This window comes from Muntiacus reevesi, chromosome 1 (genome assembly GCF_963930625.1).
Source record: "Muntiacus reevesi chromosome 1, mMunRee1.1, whole genome shotgun sequence".
NCBI lineage: Eukaryota > Metazoa > Chordata > Mammalia > Artiodactyla > Cervidae > Muntiacus > Muntiacus reevesi.
In genome coordinates, this window is record NC_089249.1 from 249,041,023 (window position 1) to 249,064,957 (window position 23,935).

The following is a 23,935-nucleotide window of genomic DNA, read 5'->3' on the forward strand; positions in this document are numbered from 1 at the left end:
CATACAGCACAGCCTTCCCAAACGCAACAGAACAGAACACCATAGTTCAATATGATGGTGGGGGCTAATTTCACACAGCAAAGTCTCCAACAAGCAGAAAAATAAGAAAACATAGCGCTAAACAGAGCAAAAAAGGCCACCTGATATTTGTTATTAATATGAGAGCTGAAATGAGAAAGCACAGAGCTGCCCCCCAAAGTTCCAGAAGCATTGGTTTTGGAGTCACAAATAAATCCCAGTGAGCAGGTGAATCTGCAAGTACAGAATCTTGGCTCATGAAAGCTGACTGTATGTTTGTATACACATGGAATATTCCTAGAAAATACATTCAATCAGTTTTGGGCAAAGATATAAGAAACTGTTCCCATAAGTTGTCTCTGGAGAGTCGGATGGGCAACAGATTTTTTTATTTTATTCTTTGAATCTCATTACAAGTGAGTGTACCATTGCTAATTTTAAAACTCTAGCAGAGGGAGATGGGCCTACTACAGGTAAGCACAGAACAGCAGGACTGACCCAGGCCCGGCTAAGGGAGCCTGCCCTGCAAGAGGACCCAAGGACAGAGAGGGGTCCTTTTCTTGCAGAGACCACGGGATCACCCTCCTGCTTCATGCCTCCCTCTCCTGGGGAGAAGGATGAGGGCTGAGACGAAGGCCAGCACTGGACTCAGGCTCAGTTACAAAATAATGGAAGTCAGAATTTTACCCCAAGAAACACACGGACTCATCTCCCTGAGCGCCCACAGCTTTTCACAAATCAGAAGTCAGAGGCAGGATGCAGCTCACCAACAATTCAGCGCTCAGAAACCTTGTTCTCCCAGGGAGTGGGTGGGGGTCCGAAAGTCACAATGAAAGAAAACAGAAGCTTGCAAAGAGAAAGTATAATGGAATTGGGATTAGCTGGAAAGAAAGGATGGAAAAAAGAACGATAAAAGGAGGAAGGGAGGGCAATTTTGTTTACTGGGCAGTTATGCAGCTGTTAACCTATGATTCATTCCCTCCTCCACCCCGAGAAGTGAAAATAGGTTTACTTTCTCAATTATGAAAATACCTAAGTACATCTAGATCTGGAACGATACACCCCAAACTTTGGGAATGGGACTATGGATTTGGGGAGAAACTAATTTTTTTACACTAGGTGCTTCTGTTCCTTTTGGAATCTTTTAAACAATAAAAATATACAGTAAAAAAACCATAAATATATATATATGTATATACACAAATATATATATATATATATATATATAAAGTCTCCTACATATGAACCTTCAAGTTTCGAACATTCAAAGATGCAAATGTGTGTTGCGTCAATGTCAGGAGTAAGTGAAACTGCAACTTGCTCTCTGTCTCCTATTGCTACTGATCCTTCAGCTCTGCCACCTCCCACCTCCTCTCCCTCCTGCAGTCAGTAACACTGCTTACCTGTTCAATCGATACCAGCCCCTGTATGCCAGCGTTGTACTGTACTACTGTACCTTTCAAGGTACTGTACTGCAAGATTAAAAATGTTTTATTTTTTGCTTTTGTTTTTATGTGTTATTTGTATGAGAAGTATTACAAACTTATTATAGTAGAGTACTGCATAGCAGATTGTGTTAGCCAGATACCCAGGCTAACTTTGTTGGACTTACGAACAAGTTGGACTTATGAATGCACTCTCAAAATGGAACTCATTCGTATGTCGGAGACTTACTGCATCTCATACTTTTTACATCATCATTGTAAGATCTTATACTACATTTAAGGCCTTGCCATCCCAGCAAAATACCACTGGTCATGCCTCCTGCCTTTCTGGTTTTCTTTCCCTCCCTCTCTCCTTTCACTGCTTCCCTGGTCCATATCCTGGGGATAAGGACTCAGCACATATTCATCTCTGAATGGCAATAACCAGGCAAAGGCAAAACTCCAAGTTTCCTTCAAAAAGCTCAACACACAATAACCACATATGGGCAGCAATTCCACTCTGATGTTGATACCCAAAAGAACTGAAAGTAAATGTTCAAACAAAATTGGTGCTCAAATGTTCAAAGCAGCACTAATCCTAGCAGCCAAAAGGTGAAAACCACCCAAATGTCCATCAACATGTGAATGGATAAACAAATTGTGGTCCATCCATACAAGGCTGTATGTATCCATACAGCCATAACAAGGAATGAGGTACTGAAGTACTGCTGCATGCTATAACATGGATGAATCTTAAAAACTTAAAGTAAAAGAAACCAGACATAAAACGGTCACATATTGTATGATTCCTTTCCATATGCAATATCCAGAATAGGCAACTCCAGACAGACACAAAACGGACTGGTGGTTCCCAGGGGCTGGGGATGGGGAGGAATGGGAACCGACTGCTTCACGGGGTACATGGGCACCTTTCGGGATGATGGACGTCTTCTGGAACCAGAGAGAGCTGATGGCTGTGCAACAGCGGTACGTGAACTAAATGCCACAGAACCGCACACTTCACAGTGCTTAAAACGGTATATTCTATGTTGTGATATGAATTCTACTTCAATTAAAAAAAATAAAGCAAAATTCCAAACTGTGTGACTTTGGGCCTCTCTGAACCTACAGAATGGGCAGAAGACAGCACGACTACCCGGGCTGGTTGCAAAGCTTCCAAGTGATGTGTGTATGAAGCGGCTGGCACAGGGCTGGGCTTGGAGAAAAGGACCAGTAAACAATGTAGCCACCCAATTAGGACGATGATTACGTGGCACCGTCAAAGCCACCTCACCTGCAAGTGGTGGGGTTTCTGTGTTGTCAATTAAACAACAACAACAACCAAAAGACAGCCGGGGAGGGGTGCTATGTAAGATGAAAGACTACAGAAGACAGTGGCTGTATTCAATTTATGGCACACTTATACCTAGATGAGACTTTTAGAAGGAGTCTCTCCAGGCTATCCCGGTGGCTCAGTGGTAAAGAATCTGCCTGCCAAGGCAGGAGACATGAGTTTGATCCCTGCGTCGGGAAGATTCCCTGAAGGAGGGAATGGCACCCCACTCCAGTATGCTTGCCTGGGAAACCCCATGGACAAAGGAGACTGGTGGGCTAGTCTATGGGGTCACAAATGAGTCAGACATGGCTTAGCAACTGAATAGCAACAGGAGTCTCTCCTCTGTTAAGGAAGGAAATGAAGTTAACTTGGTCATACAGGAACTTCCCTGGTGGTCCAGTGGTTAAGAATCTACTTAGCAATACAGGGGATGAAAAATAAATAAATAAAACTTGATCATAGAGAGGCAAAGGGCGGCTCTGCCACTGGTCTGCCATGGAACAGCCCACAAACTCTTGCTTTCTTCCTTCTTCCACAGTCTGGAGACATGGGTCCTTGACCGGCTCCTGTTTTATGGGAGCAGAGAAACTGCGTGTGGGTGAGAAGGTTCCATCTATGCAAGACCCTTACCTGGAAGCAGCTGCAAAAACCCAAGAACTGTCACCTTCTTATCTGGGAATTAATTATTTGCTAGCAAATTAGCAGAACTCAGAACCTCCTGAGCAAGGTGACCTCCCTTGTGGCTGACAGTTGGCCTGGGGAGAGGCGAAGGAGGAATGAATAGGATTTCAGGCTGTCACGGAAACTTTTCTTTCCTGGGGCCTCTGAGCATATGGCAGGTGTCCTGAAAAATCCGTTCCTGCCACTCGAGGCTGGCTGCCGCCCTCAGACATGTGGGTGTGTGGGGGGGTCCGCCTCTCCGTCTGAAAGGCCCCCTCCCTCTGCCACAGCAGCCACGGCACAAAGAAGTCCCCAGTGCACACCTCCCGCCCCAGCTCCCCAGACAGACGCCAGAGCCTCGGTGGCCCCATGGAAATCCAAGTCCCCCATCCCAGGGGCCTCGAAGCAGCCCGCAGATCACAGACAGCAGCAAGCCAGAGGCCACGGCACAGACTCCCCGAGGGTCCCCCGAAATGCAACGCCCTTCCTGCCTTCTGCTAACAGGGACGTCTCGCCAGCCCCACAGCTCCTCTCAAGACCAAAGAGAGCTTCGAGCTGATGTTTGAAGTTAGCAAGCAGGACTTTGATGTCAGCAAGCAGGCCAGTCTCCCAGCAAACCGGGCTCCCCTACATCACAGGGGAAAGCCAGCTGGCCCAAGGTAAAGAAAATTACAAATCAGAAGGCAGTAAAACCAAAGCTGGCAAAGGGATTACAGATAACAGCAGGTGGCAGGTGCCAGGGTGGAAAACAAGGCAGAATGTTAAAAACTCTAATGCCATGTGTTTGGAACTGGGTGATGGTGATGAAGGGTTCATAGCAGTGTGCCAGGCATAGACAAAGCCACTGGAGAAAATGGGCATGATCTTCTTGAAGCATCAGTGGGAAGTAAAAAGATTGGGCAGGGCCCCCCCCCGTAATAAAATAGGACAATAACATAATGTAGCGACGAAGGCAACACCTGATTAGATATCAAGGAAATGTGACTGCAGCTGGTCACTTTGGGGTATCCACTCCTCTGCATTAAGGGCAAATTGGAGAAGTGCAGACGCCCCACTCTAAAGGAACCCTTGGCTCCATTCATTTCCTTTAGCCCACAAATACTATATCCTGAGGCCTCACTATGTGCTCCTTTTCCCTCTGAAACTCACTGCTTAGGGGCATGTGCTGCTCAGTCACTCAGTCCTGTCCGACTCTTGGACTGTAGCCTGCAGGTTGGACTTCGACCCCATGGACTGTAGGCTGCAGGTTCCTCTGTCCATGGGATTCTCCAGGCAAGAATACTGCAGTAGGTAGCCATTCCCTTCTCCAAGGGACCTTCCCGACCCAGGAATTGAACCAGCATCTCCGGAATCTCCTGCGTGTCCTGCTCCGCAGGTGGATTCTTTGCAGCTGAGCCATCAGGGAAGCCTGCTTAGTGGGGGAGGTGGGTTTTAATTAAAAATCCATGATGCTATGGAACTGTACATCAGAGACACTTTACATACACCCCACTCACTCTGCAGGCAGTGGTGGAGGCGTTCTTGGGGATGCAAGTGTGGGACCCGAGTGCTGTCTAACCAAGACCAGATGGGCAGGGGAAGAGAATGGGAAGCGCTCTGGGCAGGGGGAACAGCATATGCAAAGCTCTGTGACAGGGGAGCAGGGGAACTGGCTGGAACCCAGGGATGGAAGGGGAGAAAGGCATGAGGTCAGAGAGGCAGGACCCTGATGGCTGGTGCTTTTAAGACTGTCGGTAAACCAGGGGGCGATTTTAAAGTGGCAGCATGGTATGGCAGACTGTGTTTGAACCAGACCAGGAGCATGTTCATTTCCTACCTAGGCAGACAGACAGATGGTCAAAGCCACACTGTGTGTTAGTGAGGCCTCATTGAAAGAGGCCTGTGCCCAGGCCTGACAACTATATGAAGGGTCCTGCTTGGGCCCCACACAAGCAGTCACATTTCTAAACATATCTAAGGACAGTGGTTGCTAGAGTTCCCCACCCACCCACCTAGCACATTCAGAGGCCCTATGTCAGAAAGGAGGTAATATGGGGTTAAGACACCAGATGGGGTTGAGATGCCAGAATCGTGCATTTCTGGGCTCAAATCCTATCTGCTATAGACCCAAGGCAAATTTCTTAACCTCTCTGTGCCTCGGTGAAATGCAGGTACTCAAACATCTGTCTTCTAGAGTCATTATGTGGATTCTTTTAAGATCAAGTTGCTAAAATCCTTATGCCTTATAGCCTGGTACATTTTAAATGCTTCCCTGGTGGCTCAGACGGTAAAGAGTCTGCCTGTAGTGTGGGAGACCCAGGTTTGATCCCTAGGCCAGGAAGATCTCCTGGAAAAGGAAATGGCAACCCACTTCAGTATTCTTGCCTGGGAAATCCCATGGATGGAGGAGGGGTCGCAAAGAGCTGGACACGACTGAGCAGCTTCACTTCTTCTCATTCAGCTAAGGATGAATACAGAAGACGCACAAAGACCACGGAAATGTAGAACAACTGGGGAGCACGTGGGCTCATGGAGCGGGAGGGCACGGCACAGGGAAGGAGGCGGGATCCACGTACTTGCCAGCAGGAGGCAGGAGACCGCCACGGCGTAGAGCTGCTTGGAGGTGGTGACGTCATAGCGATCCAGGAAGTGGTCCAGCAGGTAGACAGCTAGGTGCCGGGAAGCCGGGCAGAGCTGGCAGTGGCTGCTCAGCAGGGTCAAGATGTCGACGAAGAACCGGCGGCTCTTCAGGAGCGGGGAGTGGGCTCGGAAGGTGGGCAGCTTCAGCTCCTGGAACAGGTAGGGCAGAAGAGGGGGTCAGGGCTGCCTCCCGGGAGCCTCAGGGCCCACCTGCTGGCTGGTGAGGGAGCATCAATTCCCTCCATTCCCTCTTCACTTTCCTTCAAGTCCCACAAGGCAGTCGCTCTGTTCTAGAAACTCTTGGACCATCTCCCTCCCACCCTCGCTGAGCACAGGCTCGTGAAGTGTCAAGAACGTGAAGACAGAGGCAAGGGTGATAGCCTGGTCATTCCCAGCAAAAGGCTGACTGCCTGAAATGCACAGGCCATAAAACACATAGGAGGACTTAAGTTGGGAGTCTCAAATCCAAATCGGGTTTTTCCACTCAAACAGGTTGTATGACCTTGGTCAGCCCACCTTCACCTTGGCTTCCTTTCCAACAGCTGAGGATAAAATGAAAAATGGATGTAAAGCCCCAAGCAACCTCTCAGGGTCCTCGGCTTAATTTCCTCTATGGGTGAGATTGTGAGAAACACTGTTTTGAAAAAAATTCAGTGTAAGAAAAATTGTTAATTTTGAGCACAAGGACTTCCCTGGTGGCCCAGTGGTTAAGACTCCACGCTCCCAATGCAGGGGGGCCAGGTTCAATCCCTGGTCAGGGAACTAGATCCCACACGCCACAACTAAGAGTTCATACGCCACAACTAAGAGTTCATATGCCACAACTAAAGATCTCGTATGCCACAGCTGCAACATCCTGCATGACACAGTGAAGATCAGAGACCCTGAGTGCCACAACTCAGACCTGGCCCAGCCTAATAAAAACTAGAGTACAGAGAACTCCAAAGAGCCTTCACCCAGATTCATTAGTTGTTATCTTATCTTTTCTTTCTCTATACATACACTTTTTCTAAAAGTAAGTTCTAGCCATCATATGTCCCCTGAGGAGGTGACTCTTCCTTTGTAATTTATATACTACTGTGTCATCTGAATTTATCAGTCTAACACAAGTAAATGCAACAAGAGAACTATCTCACCCAAGATTTTGATGAATGAAAAAATTTTCTTACACCTCTACCATACATTTAAGCAAGCAGACCAGACACAACTTACTTAGGAAACGTCTTAGCAACATTTTGTCGAAAGGGGAAACAAAAAAGAAGCAAAAATCCAGGAAAAACAGAAAGAAGGAAACTGCAGAAAAGGAACTGTGAGCGCCTACTAAGGGCAGGTTAACTGGGGGATGAGATTAAAACAGACCGGGGACCCTCCCCTGTCTAACACCCTCTTTTAACCCTGGGGCTGTGAATAGCTTTGGGACAAGGAGATATTTGTTCATTCACTCATTTAAGAGATACCAATTCATTCATTTCACTCAATAACTATCAAGTAACTTCTATATATCAGCCATTATTCTAGGCAGAGGGGGTATAATCAGGAATGAGACAGACACAGACATGAAAGTAAGATTAAAACTATAAAACTCTTAAAAAAAAAAAAACCGGAGCAAATCTTTATGATTAGGTTAGGCAGTGGTTTCTTTGATATGACATACAAAACAGAAGGAACCAAAAAAAAAGATAAAACTGTGTAAGTTAGACTTCAAAATTTAAAACTTTCAAAAGACACCATCAAGAAGATGAAAAGATAACCCACAGGATGGGAGAAAATATTTGGAAATCATATATCAGTAAAAGACTCTAATTCAGAATATACAAAGAACTCTTACAACTCATCAATAAAAAGACCAACAACCCAATTTAAAAACGGGCAAATGATTGAACAGATATTTCTTCAAAGAAGATATAGAAATTGCCAATAAGCACACAAAACGATGCTCAACATTACTAATCTTTACGAAAATGCAAAGCAAAACCACAATCAGATACCACTTCACATCTATTACAATGGCTATTATAAAAACAAAAATGGAAAATAAACACATGTTGGTGAGAATGTGAACAAATTGGAACCCTCATACACTGCTGGTGGGAAAGAAAAATGGTGCAGCCACTGTGGAAAATGATTTGGCAGCTCCTCAAAATGTAAAAGAGTTACCGCATGACCTAGCAATTCCAATCCTTGGTGTACACTCAACAGAAATGGAAACAGATGACCACACAGAAACTTGTACTGGAATGTTCATAGCAGCATTATTCATAATAGCCCCAAAATGAAAACAACCCAAGTGTCCACCAACTGATGAATGGAAATATATGGTATACCCATCCCATGGAATATTATTATTCCACAAAAAGGAATGAAATACTGATACGTGTTACAACTTGGATAAACCTTGAGAACTTTATGTTAAGTGAAAAAAAATCCAGCCATAAAAAGCCACATATCATAGGACTCTCTTTATATGGAATGTGCAGCACAGGAAAATATTAGGGAACTGTAGACCAAAACTGTCTGCCTTGGTCAGGCATGGTAATAACCACTTGCATGAGTTGTCTCACAACAGGAAGGTCCCCATAAGGAAGACAGTGGTGCCACTGAAAACTAACCAGGAAAATCTGGGAGGGGCCAAAAGGAGAGAGGAATCACCAAGCCGTAGTATGTTCTGCTAACCTCCCAGAAACCCTCCCTTGGCAGAGAGATCCTGGCGCCACCAGGAAGGACCCCAGTCAGACCAAAAGTGGGCATGAGCAAGATGACTGGCCAAAGACAACCTGGTGAGCTAATCCCATGACCACAATAACTGAGACTGTGAGCCATGTGGCAGAGGAACCCGCTGCCCAGGAGCAGGGAACCCCCTCCTGGGTCCCCTCATCCCACTGATCTCTGCCTGGGCGCCCCTTCCCAATAAAATCTCTTGCTTTGTAAGGACATGTGTCTCCTCAGACAATCTGCTTCCGAGTGTTAGACAAGAGCCCACTCTTGGGCCCTGGGAGGTGTCCCCCTTCTGGTAACAAATCCGTACAAACAGAAAGTAGATTAGTGACTGCAGGAAGCTGGGGGCACGTGGGAAGGTTAACAGCAGAGGGAACCTACTAATGGATATGAGGGTTCTTTTAGGAATAATGAAAATGTTCTTAAATTAGATAGTGTCATTGTTGCACAACTCTGTGAATGCACTAAAAGCAACTGAATGTGTACTTCAAAAGGGTGAATGTTATGGTATGTGAATGATATCTCAATAAAGTTGTTATAAAAAAATTTAGATGGGCACATCACCCACTCTAATGGAGTTTATGGCCCTGCTGGAAAGAGATGACCATCAAAGGTAAGGCAACTGCAGAATTCCAAACTGGGATCAGCACTGCAGAGGAAAGCTGTGGACACTGGTAAAGATGCTCGTCTTCCCTGAGGGAGGGGCGGTCTGCCCTCTGAAAGCAAACCCTGTAGAGATTTCAGCTAGGATCTCTTCTCTGACTCATTCCCCCAGAACCTGAGGCCACAACACCACTCTCTCAGTAGCCCTAAAGCTGTGATCCTGGAAGGTGCCCAATGCCTGATCAATTATTTCCTGTCCCTAACATTACACATGAAGAAACTGAATGTGACAAAGTCCTAAAACCCCAGGGGTTAACTAACAAGAAATATTAGATCTGAGACTAGAAGAATTTTAATGTATCCTTTTCCTCAACCTTTTATTATTTTTTTAAATCATGAAGAAAATCTTCTCTAATAAATAATTTTAAATTGAAGTATAGCTGATTCACAATATTTTGTTAATTTCGGGTTACAGCAAAGTAATTCAGCTAACATACATATTTTTTCAGATTCTTTTCCACTATAGGTTATTACAAAATATTGAATACAGTTCCCTGTGCTATACAGTAAATCTTTATTCTTTAAATATTTTATATGCATCTGTTAATCCCATATTCCTAATTTATCTACTGCTCCTTTCCCCTTTGGTAACAAAGATTGTTTTTTACGTCTGTGAGTCCGTTTCTGTTTTATAAATAAATTCATTTGCATTATTTTTAGATTCCACATATAAGTGATACCACATATTTGTCTTTCTCTACCTGACTTACTTCATTTAGTAAGTTACATGATAATGCTGCTGCAAATGGCATTATTTCTTTTTTTAATGGCTGAATAATAATCTGCTGTATACATGTACCACATCTTCTTTATTCATTCATCTGTTGATGTACATTTAGGTTGCTCCCAAGTCTTGGCTATTGTGCTGCTATGAACACTGGTGTGCATGTATCTTTTAGAGATAGAATTTTCATTTTTTCTGGATCTATGCTCAGGACTGGAGTTGCTGGGTGATAATGGCAACTCTATTTTTTTAGTTTTTTAGGGAACGTCCATACTGTTTTCCACAGTGGCTGCACCAGTTTACAAATTCCATTCCCTGGTGGTTCAGTGGTCAAGAATCCACCTGCAATGCAGGAGACGTGGGTTCTATCCTTGGGTCGGGAAGATACCCCCGGAGAAGGAAATGTCAACCCACTCCAGTTTTCTTGCCTGGGAACTCCCACGGACAGAGGAACCTGGTGGGCTACAGTTCACAGAGTCGCAAAGACTTAGCGACTAAACAACAAAACAGTGTAGAAGGGTTCCCTTCTCTCCACATCCTCTCCAGCATTTATTATGTGTAGACTTTTTAAATCATGGACAAAATCTTCACTTCTTTAAGGAACGGATATGACTTCTTTGGGTATTTTTCATCTTCATTGTTTGATGGATTCATGCTACCACCACGGGACTTCGAGCTCCTTGAGGGTGCGAGTCTGGGTCTGCTCTTAGTCCTTGTTTTGCCACTGCCCTGGTGTGACAAGAACATGGTCAGATGCCTGGAATTAAACGGTGAAGGAGTGAAGGAAGGGAGGGGGGGAGAAGAAGGGAGGGACTGCAGAGGTGAGTACTGACTGCCCAGGGTGCAGAGGAAGGTATAGCCACTTGTGTAGAGTAGCAAGTCAGTGGGAACCTCAAGGAGACCTGTCTAATCAAATTCTAGGAGGACGTCTAGGAACTAACCTGTTGAAGATGAAGGGGAAAAGGAAGTTCAGCTGGAAACACAGCACCTGCAAGGCCACACTGGTGTCCCATCTGGGGAAGCTGGAGCCCTTGGACAAGCCAGAGAGGGAGAGTATGCTTGAACAAAGCAGGCTGCGAGGGTGGACAGGGTCTCAGTCTATGTGTCCTGCTAAGATGGTAAAGAACCCACCTGCCAATGCAGGAGACATAAGAGACACAGGTTCAATCCCCGGGTCAGGAAGATCCCTTAGGGAAGGGCACGGCAATCCACTCCAGTATTCTTGCCTAGAAAATCCTATGGACGCAGGAACCTGGCAGGCTACAGTCCATGGGGTCACAGAAGAGTTGGACATGACTGAAGGGACTTAACATGTAAGATATTCTGCCTGTCCTGTAGGCAATGGGAGCCAGTGAAGGGTTTGGAGCAGGGCAATGACAGTGAAGGGTTTAGAGCACAGTGGTCTTGCAGGGAAGATCTCTCAGTCAGCCTCGCCCTGGCTTATTGCCAGACAGCTGGTAGGAGCAGCCAATTTGAGGCTGCAGCCCTCTGATCACCAGGACCCCCTCCCCACCCTCCGCCAGCCCCCACAAGCTTGCAGCCTACTTGGGTATTTCCTTTAAGCAGAGGGTTCTAAGGCTCTTGACAAGAAGCAACAACAATCTCAGATTCTTAGTGTTCCATAGGCAACAGCTGCCGGAAATTAGCGAAGTGACCTTCGGCCCGGGTTGCACTGTCCTCATCCAGGCGGTTCAAAGGCTCCAAACACAAGAAGTGAGATATGCAATGTCCTGACTTCTCTCTGGTTTTAGCTCAGCTCAACAGAGCTTCACTCCCATCCTCTGCATTTTTCCTTGTGTAGGAGAAGCTCAAAGCAAGATACTGTACATCTTTCCTCTGCACACCCCCCTGGAGAAAGAGCCCACTGGCTTGAGCGGATTCTGAGGAAGTCATCGGTACATAAAACAGCCATGGACCTTTGGAACAGGCAATAACAGCTCAAGAAGGAGTCAGCGGGTAGGGCTTCATGGAAAAGGCTGTTCTCAAGGGTGTGCAGGCTTCTAGGAAGGGGAACAGCTGTCTGTGATGCTCCCCAGCTCCATTTCTGCTCGTCCCTCAGACACAGGTTTAATCATCACTTCCAAACAGAGGCTTTCTCTGACCCCTCATCACTCTAAATCAGGTGCCCCTTGTAAGCACGCTGTTCTTCAAGGCCAGATATTTACTTATTTACGTGTCTCTTCCTGCTAAACTCTAGCTGCAAAGAGCAGAAGTCACATCCACCCTGCCAATACCAACTGCCCAGAGCCTGGCACAGGGGCAGGTGTTAAAAAAAAAAATCTCTGCATAAGTTAAAAAAAGGAATGAACATCCATCAGAAGGCAAGGAGGAAACGTACATGCATGTTACTAAGTGAAAGAAGGCAATCTGAAAAGCCGACATACTATGATTCCAACTATATGACAATCTGGACTAGGAAAAACTATGGAGAAAGTGAAGAAAAAGATCAGTGGTTTGCCAGAGTTTGGGTGGGGGAGATATGAACGGGGAGCAAAGAGAACTTTCAGGGCAGTTAAACTACTCAGTACGGTCTACAACGGTGGAGACGTGTCATTCCACATTTGTCCAAACTCACAGAACGTACACCACCAAGAGTGAACCCCAGTGTAGACTGTGGTCTCGGGGTAATGCGTTTATGTAGGTTCACTACAGGAGCGCTTCCTGAGCTGCCCCTCACTGGCTGCTCTTTTGTTTCTGGAATTCAAGTGACGATTTGTAGGTTCACTGACTGTTAACAAACGGACCCTTCGGGTGGGGGCTGTTGATAGTGGAGGAGGCTGTGGATGCGGAGGGGAGGCGGGGTACAGGGGACATCTCTGTACCTTCTGTTCAATACGCTGTGAACCTAAAACTGCCTGAAAACACAAAGTCAGTTAAAAAGTAAGAATGAACACAAAGATATCCCTCCCTGTTCCAAATACACTCCTCCACACTTAAGGGAACAGCCCGGCACGGATTGTAACATTAGGCAGCTCCGGGGTGGAATCTCACCTCCGCTATTTACTAACCCTGGACATGTGAATTCTGAACCCCAGTGTTCTCACCTGAGAAGGAGGTCACACTGTCACAATGCAAAGCGTGTGGCACGTAACAGCACCTAGGCCTGCCTTTCCCTCAAACTGGGCAAGCAACCTTCAGATAAGTTGAGCTTATCTGCCTCTGTCGGGCTCTCAAAGGAACCTTATTTGTACTGCTGAAGGAGACGTTCTACCTGAGGGTTTATAGCTGGGCTAGGGTGGGGAGAGGGGGGTGGCGGTGCAGAGAAAACAGCCTGCCTCCACGTGCTCTGCAGAGACGGAGAGCCAAAGGAAATTAGGACTCTGAGCCTTCACTTCTGCTCAGTACCGCAGAGCAGGTGATTCTTTGGGAAAGGAACAACAAACCAGGACGCCAGCATGCCTACCCTGTGTAGTTGAGAGTCTGGCCAATTATCCCCCTAACCCAATTGAAAGGGGGGGGGTGCCGGCGGTGGGTGTTGGGGGGTAGGCATCCATTACAAGGGCTTTGCTCTAAGGATCGCATTCCTCCTGGAGCACTCTTGACCTAAGGCAGCTCGAAGCAGCTGGGTGCACGAAGCCAGCCCCTCTGCTGAGCCGCCTGAATTCCAGAAACAAAAGAGCAGCCAGCGAGGGGCGGCTCAGGAAGCGCTCCTGGATTAGGCAGGCACTTGGCAGGCAGGCAGGCAGCTGCTGGCGAGGGCGGAAAGGGGGCAGGAACCGGCCAGGCAGGGTGACCCTGATCGTGGTGGGGCCAGGGGCAGCATCAGCGTGGCCGGCACAAAAGCCACACGGAGAAGGGGCGGGGCGGAGGGGCAGGCAGAGGCTTCCTGAAACTCTCCCTCCCTAGACCTTTATCACCTGAGCCAGATGGGGAGAGCTTTCGTCTGCCCTTCCAGAAGGTTGATTGCCCAGTTTGAGCAGGTGGGGGCACAAAGACAGATGGTTGTGATGGGGTTGGGGAGGGCAGGTAGGTGGGAATCCACCTTAAAAAAAAAAAACACCAAAAACCTGCTTTTGCTATCTCAGTTGTTATTGTTTAGTTGCTAAGTCGTGTCCGATTTCTTTGCGACCCCATGGACTGTAGCCCACCAGGCTCCTCTGTCCATGAGATTTCTCGGGCAAGAATAGTGGAATAGTTGCCATGCCCTCCTCCAGGGGATCTTCCCAAGTCAGGGATTGATCTGGTACAGTTAAGGGCAAATGAACATCTGCTGAATGAGGGAATGAATGTATTAATGAATGAATGGAGTGTTCCGTGATGAACACAGGTACAACCCAAGCAACACCAGTTGAGGGAACTTTCCTCCACCTGGCGCCTTCTCTGCCCTCCTCACCCAGGTCTCCCTGACCTGGTCCTGCACTCTTCCCTGGGGGTAACCAACACAGTTGGGTGACAGTCCCGGGGTGAGAAACCCCGGAGGTGCCATCCTGGAGGAGAGGAAGGTGATGGGTGTCAAGACAGGCTGGAGTCCATTAGAAACACTCTCCTGCCTGCCCAAGGGCTCTTCCAGAGGCTTCCAAAGCAGAAAGAGGACTGCCTGAGAGGGGCAGGGCCCCGAGAAAGACCAGGGACAAGTGAATCATGACCAACATGAAGCCCCAAACCAAGTTACACACAGAGGCGGCAGGGCCGCCCGGAGCCCAGGCGTCCAGACCCCTCCTCATCCCCAGCACTGAGGCACTCACTGACCTTGGCAGGGGTGGCAAACCCCGCACACCTGTGCTGGGCTCGGATGTGTCTGGGAACAGGAGTGAGGCCAGCTCCAAGGGCAGTCTGATAGACCCGGAGCCCACAGCCAGGAGAGCTGGGCGGGGACCCCCGCCTGTCACTGCTGCAGGACAGATGGGCAGGAAATTCAGAGTGTGCTCCTCACACTCAGGCTCTGCTCACACTTTGAGGCTAACCTCAGAGGGCTCTGAAGGTCACATGCACTGTGAAAGTTCAGCCAGTCACCCCTGGTTTCTCACGATGGGAGGAAAGGAAGTCTTCATTTGACCCCGTGGTGTCCTGCACTGTGTTACTTTCTAATTGCCTATTAACCCACTCTTCCTGCCGATCTCAACTTAAAAGTCACTTCTGAAGAGAGTGTCCCCAGCGCATGCCCCTGTCAGAACTCAGGGGCATCTAGGACTTTCTATCCAATTGCCTATTAACCCACTCTTCCTGCCGATCTCAACTTAAAAGTCACTTCTGAAGAGAGTGTCCCCAGTGCATGCCCCTGTCAGAACTCAGGGGCATCCAGGACTTTCTATCCATCCCTCCATCCATCAATCCACTGTCCTTCACCCCTGCAGACATCATGTGGGCAGGGACTGGGTTCGTCTTGTTCAGTTCTGGGACACCAATGCCTGACACAATGCCTGATACTCAATTCTTATAATCTCCAAATTTTGGGAACAGTAAACACTTGAAATGAAAAGGCAGGAAAAAACGAGTTACTCCTGATCTTAGGTTGAATAAAACTATTCATCTAGCAGGGCAATTCGAACTACTCAAAGCCTGATGGTGTGGGGGTAAGGGTGTGGGTGATGCGATTCTAACCACTCAAAGCCTGGCAGTGTAGGAGTGGGGGTTGGGGGTGATGCTGAATTCCAGGGGAAAGAAAAAGCTGTCCTTGCCTTGCGGTGGCCTGTGCCTCAGTCTACCCAGCAGCAACACAGGGTAACCAGGAGGAAGCAGGTCAGTGTTTACAGAGGACTGGAAGCTTTAAGAATCTAAATCATACCCTCCATACTTGGTCATTCCAAAAACACTGCTTCCTGACATGTGTCCCATGACACCCCAGCCCCTGAAGAAGAGGATTCTGTGGGCTATTAGTTTGGGAAACACTGCATACCACATTGTGTGTGCATGCTCAGTCACTCAGCTGTGTCCAACTCTTTGTGATCCCACGTACTGTCGCCCACCAGGCTCCTCTTTCTATGGGATTCTTCACGCAAGAATACTGGAATGGGTTGCCATTTCCTACACCAGGGGATCTTCCTGACCCAGGGAAAAAAGTGGTGTCTTCCTGCAAGTCTCCTGCACTGCAGGCAGATTCTTACCTCTGAGCCACGAGGGAAGCCCACTACTACATCGCTCCTTCCTAAAAAGCATCATATATTAACCCATTAGAGGCCCAGAAACATTTGTTCAGACAAAACTCACAGTTATGAGAAACTCTGGGTTAAATTTATCCACTGACCACTATCACCCCCACCCACCGTCTTCAGTGCTTTACGGGGTGCTGGCAGCTGGGACCCCAGCCCATCTGCAAGGCAAGACTCTGGTGAAAATCCCTGGCATACTGCCTAGTAATCTGATAACTCTAAACTTAGAGACTAGCTGAAAAGTTTGCTGAGATGGACAACCACAGCCTCCACCTGCAGAATGGCCCCTGGTAAGAACCCCCACGTGGCAGCAGTATTAAGGAGGCTAGGAGGGGCACAGGAGGTCAAAGATGTCAGCCACAGAAATCCCAGGCAGCCAGGTGCTGGGTGTCCTGCCCTGAGGGGTCCAGGGACTGGACCCCAGATTAACTCCCGCCTGCCTGTGCCGTGATGTGTGCTCAGTCATGTCAGTCGTGTCCGACTCTTTGCAACTCTGTGAACCGTAGACCGCCAGGCTCCACTGTCTATGGACGGGATTCTCCAGGCAAGAATACTGGAGTGGGTTGCCATGCCCTCCTCCAGGGGGTCTTCCCAACCCAGGGATCGAACCTATGTCTCCAGCAACTCCTTCATTGCAGGCAGATTCTTTACTGCTAAGCCACCAGGGAAGCCCATCTCACACAAATATATATATAACTTTGGCAGCATCCTGTCCTCCATAAACACAGACCTGGGTTCCTCCTTGATAACCTCTGTTGTTACTAGATAAGACTGAGGTACATACTACCCCAAGGCAAGGACAGAGCTTTCTCTTTCTCCTGGATTATACCTCCCTTCTGGTCTTCATAAGAATCTGGATTTGCTCATTATGATGAATAGTTTTATATAACCTCACATTTCATATATATGTATCATATACATAATTTGAAAGCTTATATGTCATTAGCCAGACACTATGTCTCATGCATTTTGTCCTCTCATCCTCCAACGGGGCCACGAGATGGGGATCATTGGCGTCCTGGTGCTCCAGACCAGGATGGCTCAGAGACGCTAAGTAACCTGCTGAAGGCGATCCAGTTAATGAAGGACATATCTGAATCTGGGCTTTCTGACTCTGTGCTCTTAACACTATGTTTTGGGGCCTCCATGGGATTATTTAGGCTTGTGTTTTCCTTCCAAAATAATGTTATATGAAACCATTTATAAAATAAAGGCCATGGCAGTCCACTCCAGTACTCTTGCCTGGAAAATCCCAGGGATGGGGGAGCCTGGTGGGCTGCTGTCTATGGGGTCACACAGCGTCGGACACGACTGAAGCAACTTAGCAGCAGCAGCAGCACCACCCCTATAGAAATTTTAGAAAATACGATGAGTACTAAGAACATTAAATCACCAGTAATCCCACACTGGGAGATAACTGTGAGTCCATACAAGTCTCGTTACGTGTCCTTCTGACATTGCTTCTCTACACAGAGATGCCCCCCAACAACTGAACCCAGGCAGGGGAACTGCCACTAAGACTAGCAGAACCCAGGAGACTGAGGCTCGGAAGTGCAATGGCCCAGGCCACACTGCAGGTCAGTGGCAAATCCTGGCGTGGACGTCAGAGGAGCTGGCCAGGCCTGGGGTGGGACACGGCTTTGAGTGTGACAACTGCTGCACAAACAGGCCAAGGTGCAGAGCAGGGAGGAGCTGCCCTCCCACACCAGCCACTGAAAGAAACCCACTCGGGGTCTCCTCCCAGTGCCTCCCACCAAGCTCTTCCTCCCTGCTGCCAACTGCTGCCTCCCTAGGGAGGCTGGGCCTCCAGGCACCGGGCCAGCTGCTTGGGAAACAGCTCCAGGGCTTGAGTCCGCCTGAGAACAAAGAGCAGCAAGACGGTGAAGAAACACCGTGGGTAACCAAGGTGACCAGCAGGAAGTGGAGACTTGCAAATGGGAAGGGAGAGAGAAACGGGAGGGGTGGGCTGATTCTTCAGAGGCCTCAGGAGGACAGGTTGGAGACCTGGGAGGCCCTGCAAAGCCGGAGGATCACCCAACCCCTCCCTCCCCCTCGCGAACCGATTGCTTCATAGAGCCCAAGGAGGCATTTTCCGTAAAGAATCAACTTCTCTGCGGGAACATTATTTCAACATCCTCGAGAGGGTGGCCTGCGGTACATGAAGCCAGCAAGGCTGGTCACATCCTCTCCTGCTGCTGTCTGGCCTGCAGCTTCCTTCCAGCAGAGACAGGTCACCCCAAGCCACCCCACCTCTCATGGAGCCCCCCCAAGTCTGCAAATCATAGGAGGGCCAGCTCCAAACACACTTCCTCATTCCCAGGAGACAGAGCCACTGCCCTTCAGGGCACAAAGGCAAGTCTGAGCAACCCCCTCCCCCCACTCCCAGGGTGATACCCTTACACCCCCCCCATAAAACGCCACCACCCCCTGAGGTCTTCCTTAACAGCTTCCTGATACGACCCTGTCCCACACCTTCTGAACTGGAGGTGCCCCTCATTCTTCCACACCCTCTGTCACCTAGGGGCAGGGGTCATGGTGTGCCCCCTTCCATGCTGGTTCTTTGCAATAGGTTCAACCCTCACAACTCTTCTCCTTTTCCCCTGGGTCACCATTCCAAAGCTGTGGCTTTCACGCCACACTTTCAGCTACCTGCCCTAATTTCCAGATTCCTTTTGATGCATTCTCCTGGGCATCCTGACCCTACTGTGCAGCCAGAAACAGGTCGGTAGTGGTAACCACCACCACTAAGCCCCAGCTGCTCCAGCTGGGATTCCAGTCCCCTGCTGATCTGGGCTCCCGCACCTGTGGTGTTGATCACAGGCACTGGAATCTCCTGGGGATCTACTGAAACATGGAGGCTGTCCCCCCCAACCTCCCGCACTGAGTTGGATAGCATCTCTGCCAGATTCACGTCCACCCAGAACCCTAGAATGTGACCTTATTTGGAAATAGTGTCTTTACAAAGGTAATCAAGATAAAATGAGGTCATACCTGATTAGAGTGGGCCCTAATCCAATGACTGGTGTCCTTATAGGAAGAGAAAACAGAGACACACAGACACACAGAGGGAAGACCAGGCAAAGACAAACACAGGAAGAGGGCCAGGTGAGGATGGAGGCAGAGAACAGACTGATGAAGCTACACGCCAAGGAATGTCGAGCATGGCCAGCAACCACCATATGCTGGAAGAAGCAAGGAAGGATCCTCCCTGCAAGCCTCTGAAGGGAGCACGAGGCTGTAAACACTTTGATTTCAGACTTCTGGCCTCCAGAACTACAAGGGAATACACTTCTGCTATTGTAAGTCACCCAGTTTGAGGTAGCCCTAGGAATCTACTATAGTCCCCATTTGCTGTCTTGCTGACCCAGTCCTCCTGCGATGGAGCTGGGCATATCTCTGTGCTTTACAAGCACTTCATGTGAGCCTGATGCTTGGCAGTAAGCTCCATGAAGGTGGAGAATTTTGTTTTGCTCACCACTTATATCCCCAGTGGCTAGCAGTGCATGGCACGTGATCAGCTGCTAAAAATCGTGCTGAATGAAAGAATGAAGGTGGAACAGCATGCAAGAACTAACTCCGCCTTGGTCAGGACATTTTAATTCTGTTCAGTCCCTCAGTTGTGTCTGACTCTTAGCGACCTCTTGGACTGCAGCACGCCAGGCTTCCCTGTCCATCAACAACTCTCAGAGGTTACTCAAACTCATGTCCATCAAGTCAGTGATGTCATTCAACCATCTCATCCTCTGTTGCCCCCTTCTCCACCTGCCTTCAAACTTTCCCAGGATCAGGGTCTTTTCAAATGAGTTAGTTCTTCACATCAGGTGGCCAAAGTGAGTTTCAGCTTCAGCATCAGTCCTTCCAATGAATGAAAGTGAAAGTGAAGTCACTCAGTCATGTCTGACCCTTTGCGACCCCGTGGACTGTAGCCTACCAGGCTCCTCCATCCATAGGATTCTCTAGGCAAGAACACTGGAAGGGTTGCCATCCCTTCTCCAAGGGATCTTCCCGACCCAGAGATCGAACCCAGGAATTGAACCAGAGTCTCCCACATTGGAGGCAGACACTTTAACCTCTGAGCCACCAGGGAAGCCTTCTAATGAATATTCAGGGTTAATTTCCTTTAGGATTGACTGGTTGGATCTCCTTGCAGTCCAAGGGACTCTCAAGAGTGTTCTCCAACACCACAGTTCAAAAGCATCAATTCTTTGGTGCTCAGCTTTCTTTATAGTCCAACTCTCACATCCATACATGACCACTGGAAAAACCATAGCTTTGACTAGATGGACCTTTGTTGGCAAAGTAATGTCTCTGATTTTTAATATGTGTCTAGGCTGGTCATAGCTTTTCTTCCAAGGAGCAAGCATCTTTTAATTTCATGGCTGCAGTCACCATCTGCAGTGATTTTGGAGCCCCAAAAAGTAAAGTCTGTCACTGTTTCCATTCTTTCCCTATCTATTTGCCATGAAGTGATGGGACTGGATGCCACGATCTTAGTTTTCTGAATGCTGTTTTAAGCCAGCTTTTTCACTCTCCTCTTTCACTTTCATCAAGAGGCTCTTTAGTTCTTCTTCACTTTCTGCCATAAGGGTGGTGTTATCTGCATATCTGAGATTACTGATATTTCTCCTGGCAATCTTGATTCCAGTTTTTGCTTCATCCAGCCCAGCATTTCGCATGATGTACACTGCATATAAGTTTAATAAACAAGGTGACAATATACAGCCTTGATGTACTCCTTTCCCAAATTAATCAACTTTAACAATCAAATGAGATAACGTGCATCAAACATTCATCAATGTCTGGCATGTGGTACCCGATAAACACCTACTCTCTTAATTTAGAGGGTAGTGGGAGCCTTGAAAAATTACACAGAAACTAGCAATTGCTGGAAGGAGCATTCCAACAGCAGTCTTCACCATGAAAAAGGCCAACCCCTCAGCAATGGAAAATTACTTTGTTCCAACAAGTAAGAAACATTAAATCTTTCACTCTGTTTGTTAACTGGTTCCTATGATCCTATTGCCTAATACGCTCAAGTCTTCCCACTTCCTGCCCTGGTTTAGAGGCCATCTCTTTGGAACACTGCCAACACCCAGGTCTTCAAGGCCAAGGATATTTTCCGTAATCCAGTCCCCACTCCTTAGAGTTCTCTATGTCTCAGGATAAGTGTAAACATCCACTGAGACCCATATCCCAGAGCCAATACTCCTGGTTCACCTGCCTGCCCACTACTCACCAGACTGCCCTAGGCAGACCACCAATGCATGACCACCATATGCTGCAGCCCTAGGCCCTAGTAGATGAAATTCCTCTATGGCTCACCTTCTTTTGGAAGCTTTTCGTATTTTCCCAGGCAACTGGTTGTCATCATGGGTATAATGGTTAAGAGTGTGCACTTTGGAGCCAGTCTGCCTGGGTTCAAATCTTGGCTCTTTCATCTACCTGTTGCATGACCTTGGGTAAGTTATTTAACTCTGTAAACTTTACCATCTGTCTTATCTGTAAAGTGGGGGTAAAATGAAGATAATTTAGTACCTACTAGAGGACTTAGAGGATTCCCACATGGCACTAGCAGTAAAGAATCTGCCTGTCAATGCAGAAGACTTAAGAGACACAGGTTTGATCCCTGGGTCGGGAAGATCTCCTGGAGGGGGGCATGGCAACCCACTCCAGTATTCTTGCCTGGAGAATCCCATGGACAGAGGAGCCTGGCGGAATACAGTCCATGGGGTCACAAGAGCTGGACACGGCTGAAGCAACTTAGCAGCAACAGCAGCAGAGGATTTAGATAATGGAAGGTAACATAAGTCAGGCACACAAGCACCCAATAATGGGGAAGAGCTATGCTAACTTTCACTGGCTATTACGACCATTGACAAATACAATGGCCAGGAGTGGTCTGAGATGATTATCCTCAGTTGTACTAAGAATAACACCCCAGGAGTGAGGCTAGGGGCTGTAATATATTCTGTACAGCTTCTCGCTGTCTGCGGGTGACGAAGTTTTGCAACCCCATGGACTGCAGCATGCCAGGCTTCCCTGTCCATCACCATCTCCCAGAGCTTGCTCAAATTCATGTCCACTGAGTCGGTGATGCCATCCAACCATCTCATCCTCTGTTGTCCCCTTCTCCCCCTCCCTTCAATCTTTCCCAGCATCAGAGTCTTTTCCAATGAGTCAGTTCTTCATATCAGGTGGCCAAAGTATTAGAGTTTAAGCTTCAGCATCACTCCTTCCAATGAATATTCCTTTAGGATTGACTGGTTTGATTTCCTTGCAGTCCAAGGAACTCTCAAGAGTCTTTTCCAACACCACAGTTCAAAAGCATCAATTCCTCGGTGCTCAGCCTTCTTTATGGTCCAACTCTCACATCCATACATGACCACTGGAAAAACCAGAGCACTGCCTGATAAAGAAGTGGTCGGCCAACAAGGCATGGGACAATCCAAGGAAATAAGCCAGAATGTGCCTTCCCAGACTCAGAGCCAGGCCACCCTTCCTCCTGATCCGACTGCTGTTATCCCCTTCACCCAAACAGCCTTCCAGAGAGGATTCATTGCTGGGAAGGTGCTGCTAGTGATTTGACCAAAATTCCCCCAGAATTTATGGCCCATCTTAAAAGAAACCATGTAGGGACTTCCAAGGTGTCCAGTGGCTAAGACTCCGAGCTCCCAATGCTGACAGCCCAGGTTTGATCCCTGATCAGGGAACTAGATCTCATATGCTACAATTAAAGATCCTGCAGGGTGAAATTATAACCCAGCGCAGTCAAATAAATTAGAAAAAAAAAAAAAGTAACCATGCAAAAGAAACCCTGAAATGTTAAGGGCATTTTATCTGCATCTTGATCCAAGAGGGGGAAAAAACGCCTAAAGAAAGAAAAAGGTGATGATAAGGCAAATGTGTTAAAGTGTTTACAATTGTGTACTGGGCTGGCAACTCTGCTAAGTTTGAAATTATTTCAAACAGAAAGTTAACATAAGAGGCCCATGAGAGATTTCCACTCAGAGCCAACAGCTCTGTACCACTCGCCCCCGCATTCTCACCTCCCTGTGTGGGTGCCCGGGTGTTGCCCCGCCGCCAGGGGAAGTTCCTGTTACACATCACTGCCTTCAAGGCTGCATGCAACTCTGCTTGCTGAAAGGCAGATTCCGGACAGCAGATCGCGAGGTTTTAAGGTCCCAGCTCTCCCACTTACTGGCCAAGTGCTGAAGTCCTTGGAGGCTGTTTCTCTCCCCGCAGATGGAGTTACTGGCAGCCATGCTACCTACCCCACCAGACAGTGAGGTCCAGGAAGGTGAGGTGTGGACTATAAGGCACAGACCCCAGACCAGCCGTCCGTGATGAGCACATACCCATGGGGGGGTGGGGGGGGGGGGGTGCGCTCATATGCAGCAGCTGCTCTGCTCAGAACTGGGGAGACGCAGTCCCAGCCTGTCCTCACAAACCTGCCCTCCAGGGAGATACAAACGGAGTGACTCCACTAATAAGTATACAATTACAAATTGTGCTCAGTGCTGAAGGAATAATCAAGAACACAGCAGGGGCCCACACTGACCTTGTGTGGAAGTCAGGGAAGGTTCTTCTGAGGAAGTGATGTTTGACTGACAGCTAGAGAACAAGAAAGTTACAGAATGTTCTAGTCCCACAGAGTATAGAATTATACAGGTCACACTTAATAGTGAAG

The 23,935-nt window shown here is 48.0% G+C and overlaps 1 protein-coding gene across 1 annotated transcript in view; it reads right to left on the reverse strand.

The window, feature by feature from the left end:
• CCNJL (cyclin J like) overlaps nucleotides 1-23,935 on the reverse strand; it is a 64,209-nt gene that overhangs the window by 27,365 nt on the left and 12,909 nt on the right. The window contains exon 3 of the mRNA XM_065936381.1: nucleotides 5,994-6,207. Coding sequence (XP_065792453.1) covers nucleotides 5,994-6,207 — 214 coding nt within the window. The remainder of the gene's footprint in view (nucleotides 1-5,993; nucleotides 6,208-23,935) is intronic.